We start from the raw sequence: 18,203 nt of genomic DNA, 5'->3' as shown, positions 1-18,203 counted from the left end.
AAACTTTAAAAATCTGTTTGCTCCATCTTTTCTTTCTTTAATTTTTATTTAATGAATTTGTCTGAGGCTTAAAAGGGATTTCATATATTTTTAAGGACTGAATCCCCTGCTGAACCTTGACAAACTATAGATAGATGCATTTTGTGAATTGTATAGGCATACACCAGGAATTCAAATAGAGTCAAATCTAATTTATCAATACGTACTGTATGTTACATTAATGCAGTCTCCATAGTTGTATTCTATAGATAATAATGCATGTAATGCTAACATTTTGCTAGCTAAAGCCTTTGAGACATTGCAGCTGTTTAAAGCACATTTCATGTTCATTCATGTTTTTAAAAATCTGTTTAAATAATAGTCAAATGAACTCAAAGTGTTTAAAAAGTAAAACCACTTTTAGCTTAGATTTCCATATAAAGGTCTTTGTCTGTACTGTGGAAAGACGATACATTCGTCATCCGGTAAGGTTATGATGCACTCTGTTGTAAACCTCAAAGTAATTCAGTTAAATAAAATAATCTCAATTAGCGCTGCCTGTGTACGACATACATATGTGTGTAATGCTATCTGAGACTGATCTGAGTCTCCCAGGTTCACAGCTAAACAGATTTGCTTTGACAACTTTGATAAGTAGAGCCACTAATATGCTGTTTAGAGCTCCTACAAGCCACCGGAGGAAGACAAATTCAATTTGTTCTATCTGACAGGTAGCAGTGGCAAGAGTGATCTGTCTGACTTGAATGGCTTTTCTCCTGAGCTGCGAGCATCACCTTTTGGCTTCTGGCATTGAAGTGGCACTGCCATTTTCCAAATGGCCATTTAGGAGCACGTGCAGAGAGGTTAAATCCATCGTCTGCAAACACGGCTTTTTATCAAAATGAAGCAGGCAAGGACACCATGCAGCAAATTCTAGGCTGAGATAGAGCCGTGTGTCAGCAGTGATTTTTAATACCCAACACTGATGAATTATTTAGAATTTCTAAAATACTGGAAAGAATGACGCTTACAAAGGGATCCACTATGTGGTGCGGGGTGTTGTGAACATGGCAGTACTGTTAAGTTAGCTGTCTTTTACGTTTAATCGAACCCTTGTCGACATAAATCACTATGACACATAATGTCACGCCTACCCAGGAACTAAAAATATTCTACCTTTTGAACGTCCATGCGCTATCAGAGCTCATCTGTACCCTTCTTGGTTCTGTAGGCCTTCTCCTAGAAAGCTCTCTTTTGGCACAAAGCACCACAGGTCATTAGTGAGGCGTAAGGAGTCCCACCGGTTTATTTCCAGTTCAGACTGTGGCGTTTCTCTGGGCTGGGAGCTGTGATTTATCCTTCTGCTGTCGCTCCTGTCCTGCTGTCCTCAGCATAATCACTCGGCACTGGCTCTCTGTGCGCACACCTTTCGCCAGACTTGCAGTAATACATTCAGCAAATGATGAAAAGAGCTCAGATGTGCTCACCACCACTCCCGCCCCCTTCAAGTTAAGCATGATTAATCAGACATCCTTTCTCTTCCTGTGTCCCCTATTCTTTCTAATCATCCACAATTTTTTGGTTTGGGAAAACAAGCTGGGCCAAAATACAACAATTAACTTTTTTTTTTTTTTTGGCAGGGAGGGGTCTGTGTATTTGCATCTTATTATTATTTTTCATTCAAGTAACAGCACAACAGAGCAGCAAGTGACAACCTGTGATTAAATACATCAGGTTGTTTTTTTGGTTACTACAGAAAGCAGCAGCACAATCCTCTCACACAGTCTAATGACATGAAGCGGCTACAGAAGCCCGGGCAGGTTTTCATAAGTCATATAATCCTTCCTGATAACGGAAGCATTAGCCAAACCCCAAAGCATCAATCACACTGGAAGTCAGACAGATTTTGATATCTGATAAACAGCAGGGATTACAGCTATTTGCTCAGTATAGACTTATATATGTGGAGTACGGTCCATATGAGGAGATGTGTGCAGATGTACCGACTGCCTCATGATGTGTTCAAATAACGGGATTAAGACTTCTCTGTGACATTTACTGGCTTTAATCAAACCGGTACAAAGCAAATCTGCATGATCCCTGTTTAAACAGCCACAAACTTAAAATAGCTCCAAACACATGCCATTACATCATGTCACTATATTGTCTGTAACATTAGTGTAACATGACTGGATTAAGCTGCTGCATAGCCATGGGGCAAAAATGAGCTGCTCTGCTCCTCTTTAAAGATCTCGTCCTGCCACACTTTTACATTAAAACAGGTTTACTGTGGGGTTATATGATGAAGGCAACACAATTTAGGAATGTGCATGCACCACTTGAGCACAGCTGGCTTTAACCTAGCTTTAAGAAACATAAGCATTGCTTGTCAATATTGAACACATCATGGCAGAAACATTTTGCTTTTGTTTTTTGGAAAACCCAGAATGCACCATGAAAATGATTTCATCTGAAAGCTTTCAGAGACCATACATGCAAAACTGTTTACTGGTATTATAATATCTCTACTGGCAAGTGAAATATTGTTTGCCCATTTTTTATCCTTGAGACCTATTAGAATAGCTTTATTAGCATGTTAATTTTATTAGCACTTACAAATTATTCCTCTTTATATTTTTCATCTTGGTGCAACACTTTAGTTCATTCACTGTCTAATACAAGCTGCTTTAGCTCAAGGGCCACCCTCCTGCTAACTCATTACTTCTTCTTCTACTTCTTCTGAAGTGAGGATTTCTGACATTGTTAAGGCCAGATTATAGGAAAAAAACGTCTACGTAGGCATCAGATTATATATATATATGAACTCATCATTAAGGATAGAGAGGAGGTCACAAAACCCTCCAAACTCCCCAAAATGTCCAGAGAATAAATGAGGTGATATGTGTTAGTATTCTTCTGATTTCCCTCTATGGCCTAACTTAGTTAGCTGGTTAGCTTGAGTACCAAACACTACTTCTTGACTCCTTCAGTGATACGTATAACCATGGCTTTATTAGCTGGAGTGCTACATTTTTATTTATCAGTTTTTTAAAGAATAGTATATAAATGTAAAAAGACTTGGACCATCATTCATTTCTTTTATATTTTACTGAAAAACAGGAAATAGGTGCAACAATTTTTTGAAACACTGCAAACATAAATACAATTACAGCTTAGAAGGCAATTAACAGAGTTTGTGCAATTCTTACAAGTATGTTAGAATATATAGTAAATATTTGATATAATGTTGAGGTCCACTTAGATTTGCACAGTACTCTATAATTTCTCATATTTAGCTACCCAACTTGAGTTCCTTTTGAAGCTAACTACATGATGTGTTTTAGTGGTACTGTATATATTATATCATAAAAAATGACCAAAGTGAAGTGTTACCACAGAACCTAGAAAGGTTTGCCAATTCGCCCACTTGGTAATCCACACCTTATGCTTTTAGCTGTGTCAGTGTTAATCTTCAATACCCATGCTTGGCCTCAAACTTGACCAATTATTTTTGGAAACTAAATGCTTTGGCATTTAAAGCCATTTTTATATAAATGCCCGAGGCCCTAAATATCTTTTCCCCCATCACTGTCTGCCATTTCTCACCCTTTCTGCAGCTCCTTCATTAAACTATGGCTCTGCACTCATAGAAAGAGCAACAAAACCCTCCAAAAAACAGAGAATATTGTTTCCTCTAAAATGATGATCAAAATAACTATTTCAGAATTTGGTTTCCTGCTGATGAGCCTTATATATTCTGTTTTTGTGCTTTTTTTTGTTTGTTGCAACAAAAAGATCCAATGCAGTGATTGGATACAAAATACAACGTTAATTTGTCTAATTAGTGTAATGTGGTCTTGAAGAGGATGCTGGTGGGGGGATTTCTTCAGGTGTAGACTGTGTGGTTAGCGCAGACTAATGAGACAGTGTGTAGGATCTGAATTCAAACGAAGAGCACCCTGACACGTTTCTCTTTGAGTAGATTCTGTCTCTATTTAAACTGTCCTCTGTAGAAAACACTGTATCTAAATGAAGAAGGGCATTTGTCCTCTCAGCTCAGCAGAAAGCCAGCTTCTCTCTAATTGTGTCCCTTATTCCACTGAGCCTCAATTGCTCTGCCAGCAGAGTAAATTTATGTCTGCATTCATTTCTGTTTCACAGCCCGTCTGATTTTCTCTCCCTGTAAATTAGCTTCTTTTTGCTTTCTGCCTGATGCCCATGTATGCACATTTGATAGGGCTTCTACGCTACACTTGTACACAGTATACACAGCAACGCTTTGTTCCTGATCAGAAAATACTCTTTTCTGCTTGTTCAAGCGTTTTTACCCATCGGTGGGTACACACAGTTGGTAGCCAGAGGACTGAGATATCTGCACAAACATCCCGGACGTCGTGTCCGATACACAACCTGTCAGGAGGAAGGAAAGGGTGCATAAAAGCTTTGGTAATGCGCAAAGATGTCAACTGTGTGATCTGGCTCTGCAAATCATTGTTCAGGAGACGGCACAGCTCAATGATCAAAGCTCCATCCAGGTGGAAATGATGGATGCTCAGGACATCGGTTAAACTCAGCACATTTACAACATTTCCTGACACCCTCTGTTTGCCCTGGTGCCGCTGTCTGCTTTCATCATCCTTTTGTAAACTCGATTCCTTTCGAGGGGGCGCGCGCTTTGTTTGCGTAGATAATTTTGAATTGAATATTCTTCACCTGACAATTCATTTTGTCAGAGTTTTTGTGATGATTGATGCTTGTAGAATAGAATAGAATAATCCTTTAATTGTCCCACAAGGGGAAATTTGGGTGTAACAGCAGCAAGAAAGACACATATACAAACAAACAGTATAGAAGACACAGAACAGAAACATAGACAATTTTTACATATTTACATGAAGGACAATGGTAGTTGGAATTCTTAGTGGTTCTTACTTTTCACGTGACTCTTATGTTCCCCCTTCTGTGTGTATAACTGTTGTTTGAGTATATTCTTGGTTTACCTTCTGCTTTGCTTTGAAGTTCAGTTCCTCATGTCCCTGTGGTTTTTACTTTCCTCTTTTATTGCTTTACAGTACCAGTAATAACAATAATAATAATAATAATAATAATAATGGATTGGATTTATATAGCACTTTTCAAGGCACCCAAAGCGCTTTACAATACCACTATTCATTCACTCTCGCATTCATACACTGGTGGAGGCAAGCTACGGTTGTAGCCACAGCTGCCCTGGGGCAGACTGACAGAAGCGAGGCTGCCATTTCGCGCCATCGGCCCCTCTGGCCAACACCAGTGCCTCATTATCACGCTCATTGAAATTAATGCTCGGCGGTGTGGCCAAAAATGAGTACTCGTGTATTTTTGAAGTATTTGGTCACCCGTTAGACGAAAGCAGAATCACTCTCATTTCTTAAAAACCTCCATTGAACAGTCACCGCTCCTCTCTCAGTCACAAAGTTCTGAGCATCTCTTCTCCTCATCCTCCGTCTGTCTTTACGCTTCTTGAATCTAGCAACAGAGTCCTCCCCAGCTGTTAACAGACTTTTATGCTACCTAGGTAGCTAAGATTACCCAGAAACCTGTGCGCCTGCACTATGTAACTATGGCACATCTTAGTGTTAAAAATAGTCTCTGTCACAATTGTCTGAGAGTCGTGATATATTTTAGGAGTTGACTCGTCCCAGGCTTGGCCATTGAGGGATGATATTTACTTTAAGTGTACAATCACATCCAGGCACAGGACTCTGTGTAATTACAAAAGCTGGAGGAACACACTGTATCTGAGAGCGGCTGGATTTCAGCCTGGCCGGGATAAAAACCCAGCAGTCAGTTACTGCATTAGAGCGAATCACTAAAGCTTGCTTCTCAAATCCTTCACCCAGGAATTGGCAGGAGCTTCCTAATAAGCACTCGCTTTCAGAACAAAAGGCAGGAGAGATATAGGTGAGGTGTAGAACAAAACTGGCTGATTTTTTTAACCTCCTGCTCGCTAATTGATGACCTAGATAGTGGAAGGAGACAGCTGTATAACTCACTGTTAAAGGGAAAACATAGGGAGGAGGAGGAGGAATGCATCGTTTCCCTTTTGTCTCTCTGACCATCTTCAGCTGCTGGTGAAATTGTGATGAGGTTCTCTGACTTTGGTAGGTGTCTGTGCACAACACTGGAGATGGCAATGTGTAGCATTTGTGTTTTTGCACTTGAAAAGCAGTGACCTTGTGAAGTGATGTAGCTGCAGAAGCCTTCAATGGCCCAGAAATGCTACACGGAAACATTTATATTCAAATATACCAATATTTGAGAGAATGTCATCAACTGACAAGGTAAAGCTCATGGGGAGATGTTCTTATGCCTTCATCACCTGCAAAATTAACAATAAATAAAACTGGCTGCCCAAGTTTGTTAATAAAAACTGCACTTAGGATAGAGAGTCATTTCTTCCTTTATATGCTGCCTGTTGGGTTTTTTGGCTAGCTCATTCACATCAAAATCATCTCTCCCAATAAAATGTATCTATTGTATCTATGTATTTCAGGGTTTTTTTTCTATTGCTGTTATTCTATTTTATGTTGAGGGAAAGTTCTTCATGTGGTTGTCTGTTTTTGTTCTTCCCTTGTTGTTTGGAGTTCACCTATGCCTCAGTGTCCCTGTCTCTGGTGCGTGTCTTATATTCCCCCTCAGTCTTTTCTTTGGTACATTGCACTCAGTATTTCCTGCTTTCTTGTCCTACTGGCTTTCTGCATTGGTTGTTAGAAGTTGTTTTTGGTTTTTGTTAAATAGACAATTTCAGTGTTCAGATCAAGATTCAAGCTCGCTTTTTTCCAACCTGGCAGTCTGCGTTGTGTCGAATATTGGTAACAAATCGTAATGTAACATAACATAATATAACATCACTTTGAAATAAAGTTATTGTAGTTAACTGAACTAAGAAGCTAAGAAATAAAACCTGAAAAACATTTTTAGTCACTGAAAAATATGAAGTTGTTTTGAGTTGTTTCAACTAGAGAATGAAACAAAAACAAAAACAAACTAAAAGTATGTACTTAGAAACATCTCACAGATGTTCCCCATTTTATATTAAAAAAACCCAAAAGCTGAGACTGAAACAAAAACTAAAGTAAAACGATCTGTTCTAGTCACAAGGAGATGCTACTACTGAGCCTGTGTAAACCAGTGTGTCTCTGGTTTTGGGGAAAATGGTCAAGAATCATATCTGAAAGATGACAATGAAAGTTTGCAGAAATCAACTTTTAAGATGAATAAAAGACAATAATTTTGAAAAGAAAATAATTTCTAAGAGTTTATTTGATAACATGCAACAAGCTTATTGCCCAAAGAGATGTATGTACTGTATAGAGGTGAGGTTTCCGGTGGGGATGGTGTGGAAATCCTTACTCGGTTTCTTCCACTCCTCTCTTACAGTTTCCTGACTCCAGGTCACCTTTTCCCAGATTTTCACCTTCAGCTTCCAAACCTTGCTGGAGGAGGTCCCGTGTTTTATTTACAGATAAAGAAGTCCTGCATTATTTTCTGGAAGTGTTGATCTTTTCGGCAGTTTAGTAATTATGAGATATGAAACATGTGTATGCCAACTTCATCACTGATATTTTTACCGTGGTGTTTGTGCCACTCCTGAAACCGAACCTTGCAACAGTGCCTTTTGAATGTCATGTGCTATTATTCTTTTTTGAAGACTTTTGGCCGGAGCCACACAGCTTTTTCTTGTGCTATAAAATTACAGCCCATGAAAAGGTGACCTTGTGAACCTCAGATAAGACATCTCAGAAATGCTTCCTCAGTGATTTTATCAAAATATGAAAGAGGAAAACCACTGATAAGTTTTCATTAGCTTCAATCTGTGGTTGAGCCACATGCGACTGACATAAAAGTCTTTGCTCTTTATCTCAAACACACAGATTCTGACTGATCCGTGCTCTCTTGCTCTCTGTTGCAGTTTAACTTTGTTGGCAAACTCCTCGGGCCACGCGGGAACTCGTTAAAGAGACTACAGGAGGACACTCTCACAAAGATGTCAATTCTCGGTAAAGGATCCATGAGAGACAAAGAGAAGGTAACCCTCCAGTCGGTTATTTCATTTGTATTCGTGCTTGCCTTGCTCCTTTTGCTCTCTTTCACCTCCAACCCATTTTAACTTGCTCTGCTGTTACTCTTAAAAAAGATTTGAAGTGAACAGGATATAACCTTAGAGTTAAGCAATGCCTCCCATAGAAAAGGGGGAATGTGAGGAGCCCATCTTCTTCATTTCATAAAATGACATGAAACAACTTTGTCTTATTGTCTCAGCTTTGCTCAACTTTTTTTTGGCCTCCCAGAGACATTGTAAGCTTTTTATATGCACACCCACTTAGATTCAGTGGCACTGAAATTTCCAAAATATCTTTCAGCTTATCAGAGCCAAGGCGAAGGATTGTGGATTTAGACAAGTCAAGAATAATTTAATCATTTCTAAAGAACTGCATGTACCAAGACCAACAGTTCAAATTGTTGTGCAAGTTACTGAGGAGTTTAACCACTTGACTAAGATCTGAAAGTTTTAAAGGTTTAAATGGTGTGAAATAACCCATAAACCGGCAAGGCATAGGCCTGGAACACCTGTGTCACTGTGTACAGTTGAATGAGGTTATCATTGCCATAGACTGAGAAGCTGTTGCCCAAGGAAGAAGCCTCTATGCAAGAGATGTGTAACTGATTACATGGACAAAGAAAAAACCTTCTCGAGGAAAGTTTTTATGGTCAGATGAGGCAAAGATTAAATTGTTTGGCCACAATAACAAGAAGTTATTGTATGAGTAAAGCTGAGGTGATATAAAGCAAACTGCTGCTAGAATTATCCCCTGGGTTTCTGGCTACATTGCATCCGTCACAAGTCAGTTCCCTGTGTTCAGACTACCTCAGAATTCTGACAGTACTGCATATATTTTTTCATGATATAAAGGTGTCATGTTATAATATCAATGATGCATCGACATTATGACTTAGCATTCCACAACAGTAAGACCAGCTCAGACATGTTTGACAGCAAAAGCTTCGTCAGCCTCTGACGATTTAGAAAAAAGGGAGCTACTTCAACAACCTCCAACAAAGCACAATACTTTAAAAAATATATAAAGTATATTTCAGTAAACTAAAGTGAGGAAATTGTTCCCACTAAATGTGGAAGCAACAACCAGGCTCTGAACGCACCGGAGGAGGAGATGCTAGCAGCTGGTGGTGTGATCCAAACAAATGACTCCACCGAGCATCGCTGCAGCACTCACTAGTTGCTTTCCGTATGACAGGGAGCGCAAACGATGGAGGGAAATTACTGATGTGGGCTCATGGTGGTAAAAGCAGCTGGATAAAAAGCTCGACCTAAGACACAAAATCCCAGGTGGAAAATATTTTTCAGTTATGTAACAATATTGTGCAGGTTCCAGAGAGTTTGAAGGATACGCGGCTTTAGTTATTGTTATTGTCAAACTAAAGTGGCTAGATATTATTTTCACTTAAAATTCCCATTGAAAACACTACTTTGGCTACTCTTCGGTTTGCATTTGACTGACAATAGGTCACTATTTTGTACTATTGTACTAAAGTGCTGCTTTTACTTGCACCTTGTGGCAACAGATTTACACGTTGAATTAAATAGTGTGTCATTTGAGACAGTAGCTGATTGCAGGGTGGAGAACGCCCTGCCTTTTGTTTGCTCTAATAAATGCTGCTCCTGCAAGCTGCAGTCACCAATAAAACATTCAATATTCTTTTCTGCATCGTCAGAAACATAATTATCACTAACTTCCTTGAAATATTATGATAAAATACGCTGAAATTTGATCGACCTGATAAAAATGACTGAAAATAAGTAGCCTGTGCTTCACAGTGGCACGACAGCAACAGCCATAACTTAGCTATCAGTTTAAAGCTGCAGAATCAGCCTCACAGGTTAGGTTTTATAGTATTTCTACTACATTAACCATAAGTATGCATGCAAGATGGATAAAGCACCTAAGTGCACTGAGAGTTCAAAAGGTGAATGTAGATTTTAGTATAAAGAGCTTTGGGTGGTCAGTAAGAAGTTTTAAGATGCAATTTGCTAAGAGACAATGAATTCAGATATTAGGTTCACCCTGTGTATATTTTTGACCCTGTGCTTATTTTAGAAAATTCAAAAGAAAAAAAATAGTCCATCAAATTCTTTTTTTTTTTTTAAAGATCTGTCTTCACATCCATAGTTATGTGACTATACAAATGCAACTGTACATAGCTGTAAATAATAGGTGGCCATTAATGAGTGCCTATAAAATTAAAACTACGTTTTTGCATAATTGTTAATCCCTTCCACTTATTTAATCTAAATATAAAATATACGTGGTTTACAATCACAGAAAACAAACATAATGAGTCTTTTTTTAAGGAGTCAATTAACCCTCTGAGGTCTACGTCATCATCATCAGTAACAATGCTAACCCTAGCTACGCGTTTTTAAGTCAACTAAAAAATTCCTTTAAAAAAAAAAAAAGAAGTAATTATTGATGGTTGTCAGTAAAGAATTAGCATGGGGTGACTGATCAGTAATGAAACCTTTATTTTAAAATGACAGTAAGATTGAATAATAATAACAAAAGCACAGTGTGGTATATACAGTTTTATATGTGCAGGTGAGAATATCAGCTGCAATAATTATCTAATATCATTCACATCACACTTACTAAGGCTTTCAAATAGAATCACAGGGAGTGTTTTTAATAAAAGAAGTTTTTCCTTTTTCATTTTCTTTTCGTTCTAAATTGGAAGACGCTGATCTGAAAATGTATAAGTGTGTTTGTCTCAGATCACCCCCCGTATCTACAATCTCTGCTTGATTGACAGCTCTCAGGTCACCTAGGCTCCATTGGAGAAATGCAAAAACAACTATGTCTGGAAAACAAATTTCAAAAGTTTATGGAAATGGGAATGATCTTGGGGATCACCAAATACGCCTGACATCTTTCAAAGCATACTTCGTCTCTCTCGTAGCGTGTAAAACACATGCAGTCAAATCAGCAAGCACACAGGAAAAAACACTCTTTCTGGATTTATGGGTTTGTTTTCATAGAAATTTTGAGTCTTTGTGAAGATTCGAACCAAACTTCATGGGAAGAAAAAAGATTTTGTGAAGAGGGTATAGCTTGAAATTTCAAACACAATCCAGTTTAATGACTTCTATCATCCCCGATCATGTCCACACATAAAGAGAGGATATAAATGGCTCTAACAGAAGATCCTTAGCAGCCGGATTGATTGCACACAGGAGTGTTTAACTGGGAATAAATCGACTTCTCTTGGCTTGTCTGTGTCTCCTCTCCCCCTCTGTTTGTCAGAGGTGATTTGTTGATGGCGATGACTCTTGCTATCATACAGCACATTCTTTTTGATTACTGTGATCAATAGTCTTTGATGGTACACTCCTCTCGAGTAGGTGGGAGAAAAGATCTGTTATGGCGATATGCTGACCTCGGCAGCCCTCAACTGTCTACGTAGAACCGCTGTGGGATTTATTCCTGACAGCTTTCTGTCAGGGACGCTCCTCAAGCTAGTGCTTCCTCTCTTTTATTAGGTGAGGGATATACCGTTGCTGCAAAATGAATACTTCATGTTGAGCTGGTTGCTGACTCTCTGTTTTCAGCTTCACAGTGTGTGTCATTGTAGTTTTGTGCCCTTGCGCGGGTCAGGGTGCTGGGCTACTGCAGAGCAAAGAGAGACCCCCGAAGGCTTTTTCTAGACAAGTGAAAACAAAGTTGTCTTATCTGTACAGACACGCCGAGTGAAGAACCGCTTCCTTTAAGGACACATTTCTATTTATAATGATAAAATGCATACTGCACCATACCTCTGGGTTACATATGACTGACAGGAAAGGTGATAATATACCGTTTTCACCCCATGGAAATGTAATTGTAGACTTGCTTCTTGGGGGGTGAAACTAGACAATGCTTAGTTCATTTGCTTTTAAGCTCTTACATGTGGCAGAGACACTGCAAGAACTGCTATAACTACACAAATGTTTGCTGCAGATCCTTGATGTGCTCACAAGAACGTGAGTGCCGAGAAGCTGGAAGGAGCCAGAGCAGCCGGGAGTCACCGCTCCAGCTTACAGCAGTTCAGTTGTCCTGCTGCTGTCAGAGCAGGATGATGTAAAGTCATCTGTGTTTCCCACCCTCTTCTCATTAGCACCGTGATTAACTCATCCATTTTCCTCCCTGGGAACTGTGCTCACTCTTTAATTTTCCTAAAAGATAAAACAGTCGCAATTCCTTTGTTTCACTTTTAGTAAGCTCTGCATCAGGATTAATAAGCAAGCTGTTACTCTGCTCCACCACCAACACTACATGGCTAATCATTCCACAATTCATTAACAAGTTAACATGATGAACCACTTAATCATATAAACTCGTAGATTAAATGTGGAAGATAACGTTGAGTTCAACAGCATTTTGCTACAGTTTATTTCTACCTATAGTTGTTTTCATTGATTGATAGTTTTATTTATTTGAAACACACTAAGTAGCACAGTAATTTTAGAGCCTTTTGGTACAGTTTTCTGTGATGTTGTATTGTCACCGTGGCCTCTGCAGAGTCAGCCAATTCGCTGAGCTTACCTTGTTTTTTGGTTAGACTTGCCAAAGCATTGTGCAGTAGACTCTGTAGACTTATATGATTTATTTTGCTCTGTATTGTACCCTAGTGTTCTAAAAACCCTGCAAGACGCTTTGGGTTAGAGTGCTTAAACACTATATAGCAAAATAAAGCCACGATTTTAAATAAACGTAAGGTCACATATAAAGTCATCCTGTAGTTCACTCACAGAACTGGACTTTTAAACGGGAAATCTAGCTGGCATCTTAACCTCCTAGGACCTGGCATCCACATATGTGGACATCACATTTTGGGTTGTCTAGACCAAAATACTCAATTTTGCTCTACAAGGGCCTGATATCCACTTACGAGGACATTATACTGCCACTGGTCAATCGAAATTTACAACGAATGTCTTCATATGTGGATTTATTTCTCCCAGAAACAAAAATCAGGTATAAAACAAACTGCTAATTCTTTGTTTTTACATTCATCAGGTCCAAATCAACCCAAATATTGAAGAGAAATTAAAAATGCATGACATGAAAGAGTTCGGGTCTTAGGAGGTTAAAGTGAATTGAAAAGGTACTTTCAAAAAAAGTAGCTGCAACTCACTCACTTTGAATGCTAATTGGTTCAAGCTAACTCTTGCTCAGCTCGCATGATGTCTGGCAGGATGGACTGTAGCAATCTTGCTCTCATGAGAAACCAGCTGCTTGCAAGGTAAGGCCTCATGCTTTACGCTTGCTCTTTCCTCAGTTCATTCATTCCTTTATATAAAAAAAAAAACAACAGCAACCAAAAAACAGTCTGGCTTCAAATAATTTTTAGTGACAAGAGCATTTCCAAGCAATCAAGCTAAGGTTAGCTGGTAGCTGCAAATTTGTTTTTATTTTTACTTTTTATTTTTTGTTTTTTTAATCCATGCTATCAGGTTAGCGATCATCAGCTAACCTTAATCAAAAGAAAGCTAGTTTTATGTGCCTCAATGGCAACGTGAACATCAGAATGAGAATAATGATGGATCATTTGGTTCCTGGTGTAAAATTGGTGCCCTGTGTTTGTTATTTAGATAAATATTGCAGCATGTTCCTTTTGTTTAGGAGTTTAGCTGCGTGTTGACTGGTCAAATATGTGAATATATTGCCCGATAATTATGTTAGGTAAAATTCCACGTAGTTATGGTAAATATCCTCTTCTTAACTACTCACCCAAATTGTAGTCGCGGGGTACTGGACCCTGTCAGAGCTGTGGCGAGTGGCGGGGTACACAGTCTAGACCAGGGCTAAATTAACAGACCTTATCTAGCCATAAAACTGCTTGTAAATTAACTGTTAAATTAATTTTAATCTTTGTACTTTTCTTACACTCTTTTGTAATACTTTTGCTACAACGTGTCCACTTCAATTACTTCTTGATTGTGAGATTTAAAATTTACTGTGATGCTGCACAGAGGCAAAATTACAAAAACTCACCAATTCAGAGAACTGAGGACATGTCGGTCTAACTTGGCTTTCAACAGTATTAGGAGATATTTAGAGTGACAATGGTGAAAATACTAGAAAATGTTCCTATGTAAAGCAAAGAGAACCAGACATTCAGCAGCAGATTTCAGAGATCTGGAGGTTAAGATACTAGCTGGTTCAAATCATTTCAGTAACTTTAAATGAGATAGAATAATCTTCAAATCATTTCAAACTTCCCTGGTAACCAGTAATAGAAAACCAGTACGGCAGAGATAAGCTCTCACTCTTTTTGGCTAAGGCGGTGCGCCTTTATGCTGTGAGACAGCTACTGTTGGGAGACACATTTCCTCAGACTATATGTAAGTACACGTTTGTCACGTTAAAGAAGAAATCTGGTGTGTCTATGAGCCACTTTGGTTGTCAGAAGTGCAGATGAGTAAGGCTGATAGAGCTGTGTAGTTCACCCCACCTGTCACACACATAGAATAATAGAATTTTTCACTGTCTGTTCTTGAATATTTCATTTGAATGTGAATTTCAATTCCAAGCTTGGTGTTATTTTTTACCACTAAGCTCCTGCTGCTGGAGTTCCTACGTCCACAGTGTTGTGTGGCCTCGTGTTACCAGGGTGAACAGCTTTCAATAAGCAGATTTACAGAGGAAGAAAATGTAAACAGAAGGAAGACGCTGCCTATAGATATAAAAAGCCGACAGCCGTATTCTCCTGCTGTGGGCTGCTGAGCTGCTATAGGACTCTGCTGCATCACTTATGCGTCTCATCAGCCCTGAGAAAGGCCACCTAATGTATGAAAACTACTACAATATCATATGCATTTGATGTGGCCACCATCCACGAGGTGTAACAATGACACTGCATGTTAAATGGACTGTTAAGACAGAGTATTCGGAAAAAGAACAGTTTTTAAATAGAAAGTCCTCAGATGACACGCCCTAGACTTTTTTTTAAGTTAAAAGAACTTCGATAATGATTGTTTTTCATATGTTTTTTCATGCAAATATACTAAGAAGCACATGAAAGGGAAGAGGAGAGACAGATCTGTGAGCAGTTGCCTCTTTCCAACACCCCGCTCACACTCCCTGCACAACACCGCCAGCTCCGGCAACTCTGGTGCTATGAGCAAAGGAGCCCTCTGCTCGTAAAGCACAGATTTATGGGTGAAATTAACATATCATTAACATACCACAGGCACTCTTAAAAGAAGGTTATTTATAATTAGGTGACATCAGAGACACTGGTTTGCGTGACGCTGGAAAGAGAGAGAGAGAGAAGGGAGACGAGGAAGCTGCCACCATTGGAAGTGCCCTAGAGAAGCCTTTTTCTCTTCTCTTTTTTTCATTGAAAGGGAAAAACTGGGACGCCAAACCTGTTGTTTCCTTTGTGCGATGCGGTCAGAGACATTTGGGGTTTTTTGCTGTCCTATTTCTCGCTATCAATAACACGATACTGGCCTGTTTCTGTCTGGTCTGAATGGCCTGTGCGGCCCCTCTGTTTACACGTTATACTTTTCTGTTGCAGCATGAATGCGCTGTGCTCTCGCAGGCTCGTGGCAGAGAGGAGCGAGTTACATCTGCTGTGCTTTCAGGGGTTTGGGTGGAAGTAAACAACAAATGCAAGCTCTTTCATGCGAGCCCATGAAACAGTGTTGCAGGTTAAAGCGTTATACATAAAATGAAGGCCGTCGTGTGAAGTCCAAGACTAGTAAACCGTTATTTTGAAATGGTATATTTTGGAGTAATTAAATAATGTTTCACCCACCACAAGACTGTTCCATAAGAAGACATGATTTGGAAGAACTGAACATGATTTATTGAGATGGAGAATTTGATTAACAAGACTCTGATGAACCAACGTGGCAAAACAGAGTCCCAGAATTGACAGGAATTAGGACAGGACCCCCTGATGTCGAGACGCTGGTGGTGTTGGAAAGGAAGACGAGGCTTGCAGGGGGTCTGAGTGAACAGGGTGAGGTGGAAACGGGGAAGAGGCAGACTGCAGGAATGAAAGGCAGAATGACACAAGAGCACTGAGTTGACGGTGTGGGGAAGTCAAAGTGGTATAAACAATCGACTAGAGGCTTTAATAAACAGGAGTGCAGGCGGATGAGTGATTACAGATCCTCTTTACTGAACTTGCGCATAAATTTTTTTATTTGAAAATCAGAGTGGATCAGTGAATTGTAAATAGCTTATACAACTAATCAGAGTACTTTCTCTGACCAAATGGTTCCGTTCTTTGCTTTGGTCCATGCTAACATAACAGATTTTACGTGAAATTGTCAGACTTTTGTGGTCCCAGAGGATGAATCCTTTCCTGATCCATTGCCTTTTTTCTTTTAGCTCAGCCATGAGGTTGACACTTCGACTCTTGCATGAAATATGTACACAACTATGTGATGGATTAGCATGCAATTTGCTGGTGACCTTTGTGTCGCCAAAAGAATATTAATCATCAACTATGGTGATACAAATATATTAATCTGTTACTCATTTTTATGGAATTGTAGCCTTTCCCTTAAGAGGATTTGGCACTTTTCTTTGTTACACGTGACAGTAATCTGGGAAACTCGCTGTCAACAATAAGGTGACCTTGATATTCTCTGTAAAAGATCTTCTTGCATAAGTCAAATGTGCGCTTTAAACCGGAGCTTCTCAGAGTGCCACTGTGGAGCCGGCGTGTCATAGGGAAAACACACATTTGCTTGGTGGTTGTGTCGGCTCAGAGGATGATAGATGGTGATTTATTTATTTGTTAACTTTTTTTTAAATGTTATGTGTCTTCTATGATTGCCAAACATCATTTTAAATTGAAAAAGAACATGACATAAACTGAGAATTAGAGATTTGCACAGTAGTGCATTCTTCTCAAACAACATGTGGGAGAAAGGGAATGAAATGCAGTGTCTGACTGTGTGTCTATCTCATCCAAACCTCAATGTTAAGCTAAAATAACAAAGTCTTACTAGTTAATGTGAAATCACGTGCATAAATCACACACAACTTTAGGAACATTTTGCATGTCTTGTCAGTGCATTTTAAGCTTTCGGTTACTTTACAGGATTAAGTGACACAAAAAGGTCAAAGCATGGGAAAGATTATAGTTTCTAATGTAAAGTGCATATTGATAACTTAATGAAAGGACTTGTTGTGTAATTCATACAATGTTTTATACCAGGCTGTACTAACGCTGATTCTACAAGGTCAACAATCTGAGTTTAACCTTAGCGCTGTGCTAAGGGACAGGATATCAGTGCAGGGGAATATTGGTGGAGGAGAAAAAGAAGTCTAGAGTCAGTCTATTTTTATTCTTGGTTTAGATTGACACAAAATATTGATTTTGCAGATACCATATAGTTTCTTTTTGCAATGCAAAGTACACTACCTCCATGTTGTCTATCTTGCCATTCAACCAATTCAGTCTGTGAGAGTCAGTGTTTTATGTCTCGTTGTTCAAGGTGCTCATCAAATCCAAAAAAACTGACAGGGTAAGAATTTCAGGCATAAGCACATGAGCGTCTGGCAGCGTCCAGTACTGCAGATTTCTTTTCATTGTATGAGACACTGAAAAAAAAAACAGCTCTACATGAAATAAGCCAAATATTCTTAAATCTGACAAAATTAACTTGTTTTGACAAAAAAATCTGCCAATAGGGAAGCAAAAGTTTTTTTGCTAGAATCCTTAAAACTAGCAAATGACTCTGACTTCTGTATGCCTATTAACTGGACAAGACTGTCTACAATTTACACTTAATTGAAGAAAATTTGACTTAAGATTTTACAGCTTAATTTAGATTTTCATATAAACAAGAAGAAACAAGAAGCTAACTGTAGGACAAACTTTAGTGTCATTAAATATATTTCTTTTTTAGGCCTTTGTTTGGCTTTATTGGTAGAGGCAGTGAAGAATCGACAGGAAAACAGAGGGAGAGAAAGAGTGGAAGACAGGCTGTCAGCCATGCAGCATGCGGGCACCCGCTCAACACAGTGAGCTAAACCAGCACCCATTAAATACATTTCTTGAATTGAAAAGTTGTTTAAGTGGCTTTACTCTTGAAATAAGAAAAGTAATCGTATTCTTATTCTGTAATTTTAGCCAAACCATTACCATACCCTGTAACTGGGGAA

General features: G+C 39.0%; 1 protein-coding gene across 1 annotated transcript in view; it reads left to right on the top strand.

Moving 5' to 3' along the window:
- Positions 1-18,203, top strand: part of khdrbs3 (KH domain containing, RNA binding, signal transduction associated 3) — a 153,442-nt gene that overhangs the window by 76,356 nt on the left and 58,883 nt on the right. The window contains exon 3 of the mRNA XM_026157422.1: positions 7,934-8,050. Coding sequence (XP_026013207.1) covers positions 7,934-8,050 — 117 coding nt within the window. The remainder of the gene's footprint in view (positions 1-7,933; positions 8,051-18,203) is intronic.

Source organism: Astatotilapia calliptera, chromosome 22 (assembly GCF_900246225.1).
Source record: "Astatotilapia calliptera chromosome 22, fAstCal1.2, whole genome shotgun sequence".
Classification (NCBI taxonomy): domain Eukaryota; kingdom Metazoa; phylum Chordata; class Actinopteri; order Cichliformes; family Cichlidae; genus Astatotilapia; species Astatotilapia calliptera.
This window is presented reverse-complemented; position numbering and strand designations above follow the sequence as displayed.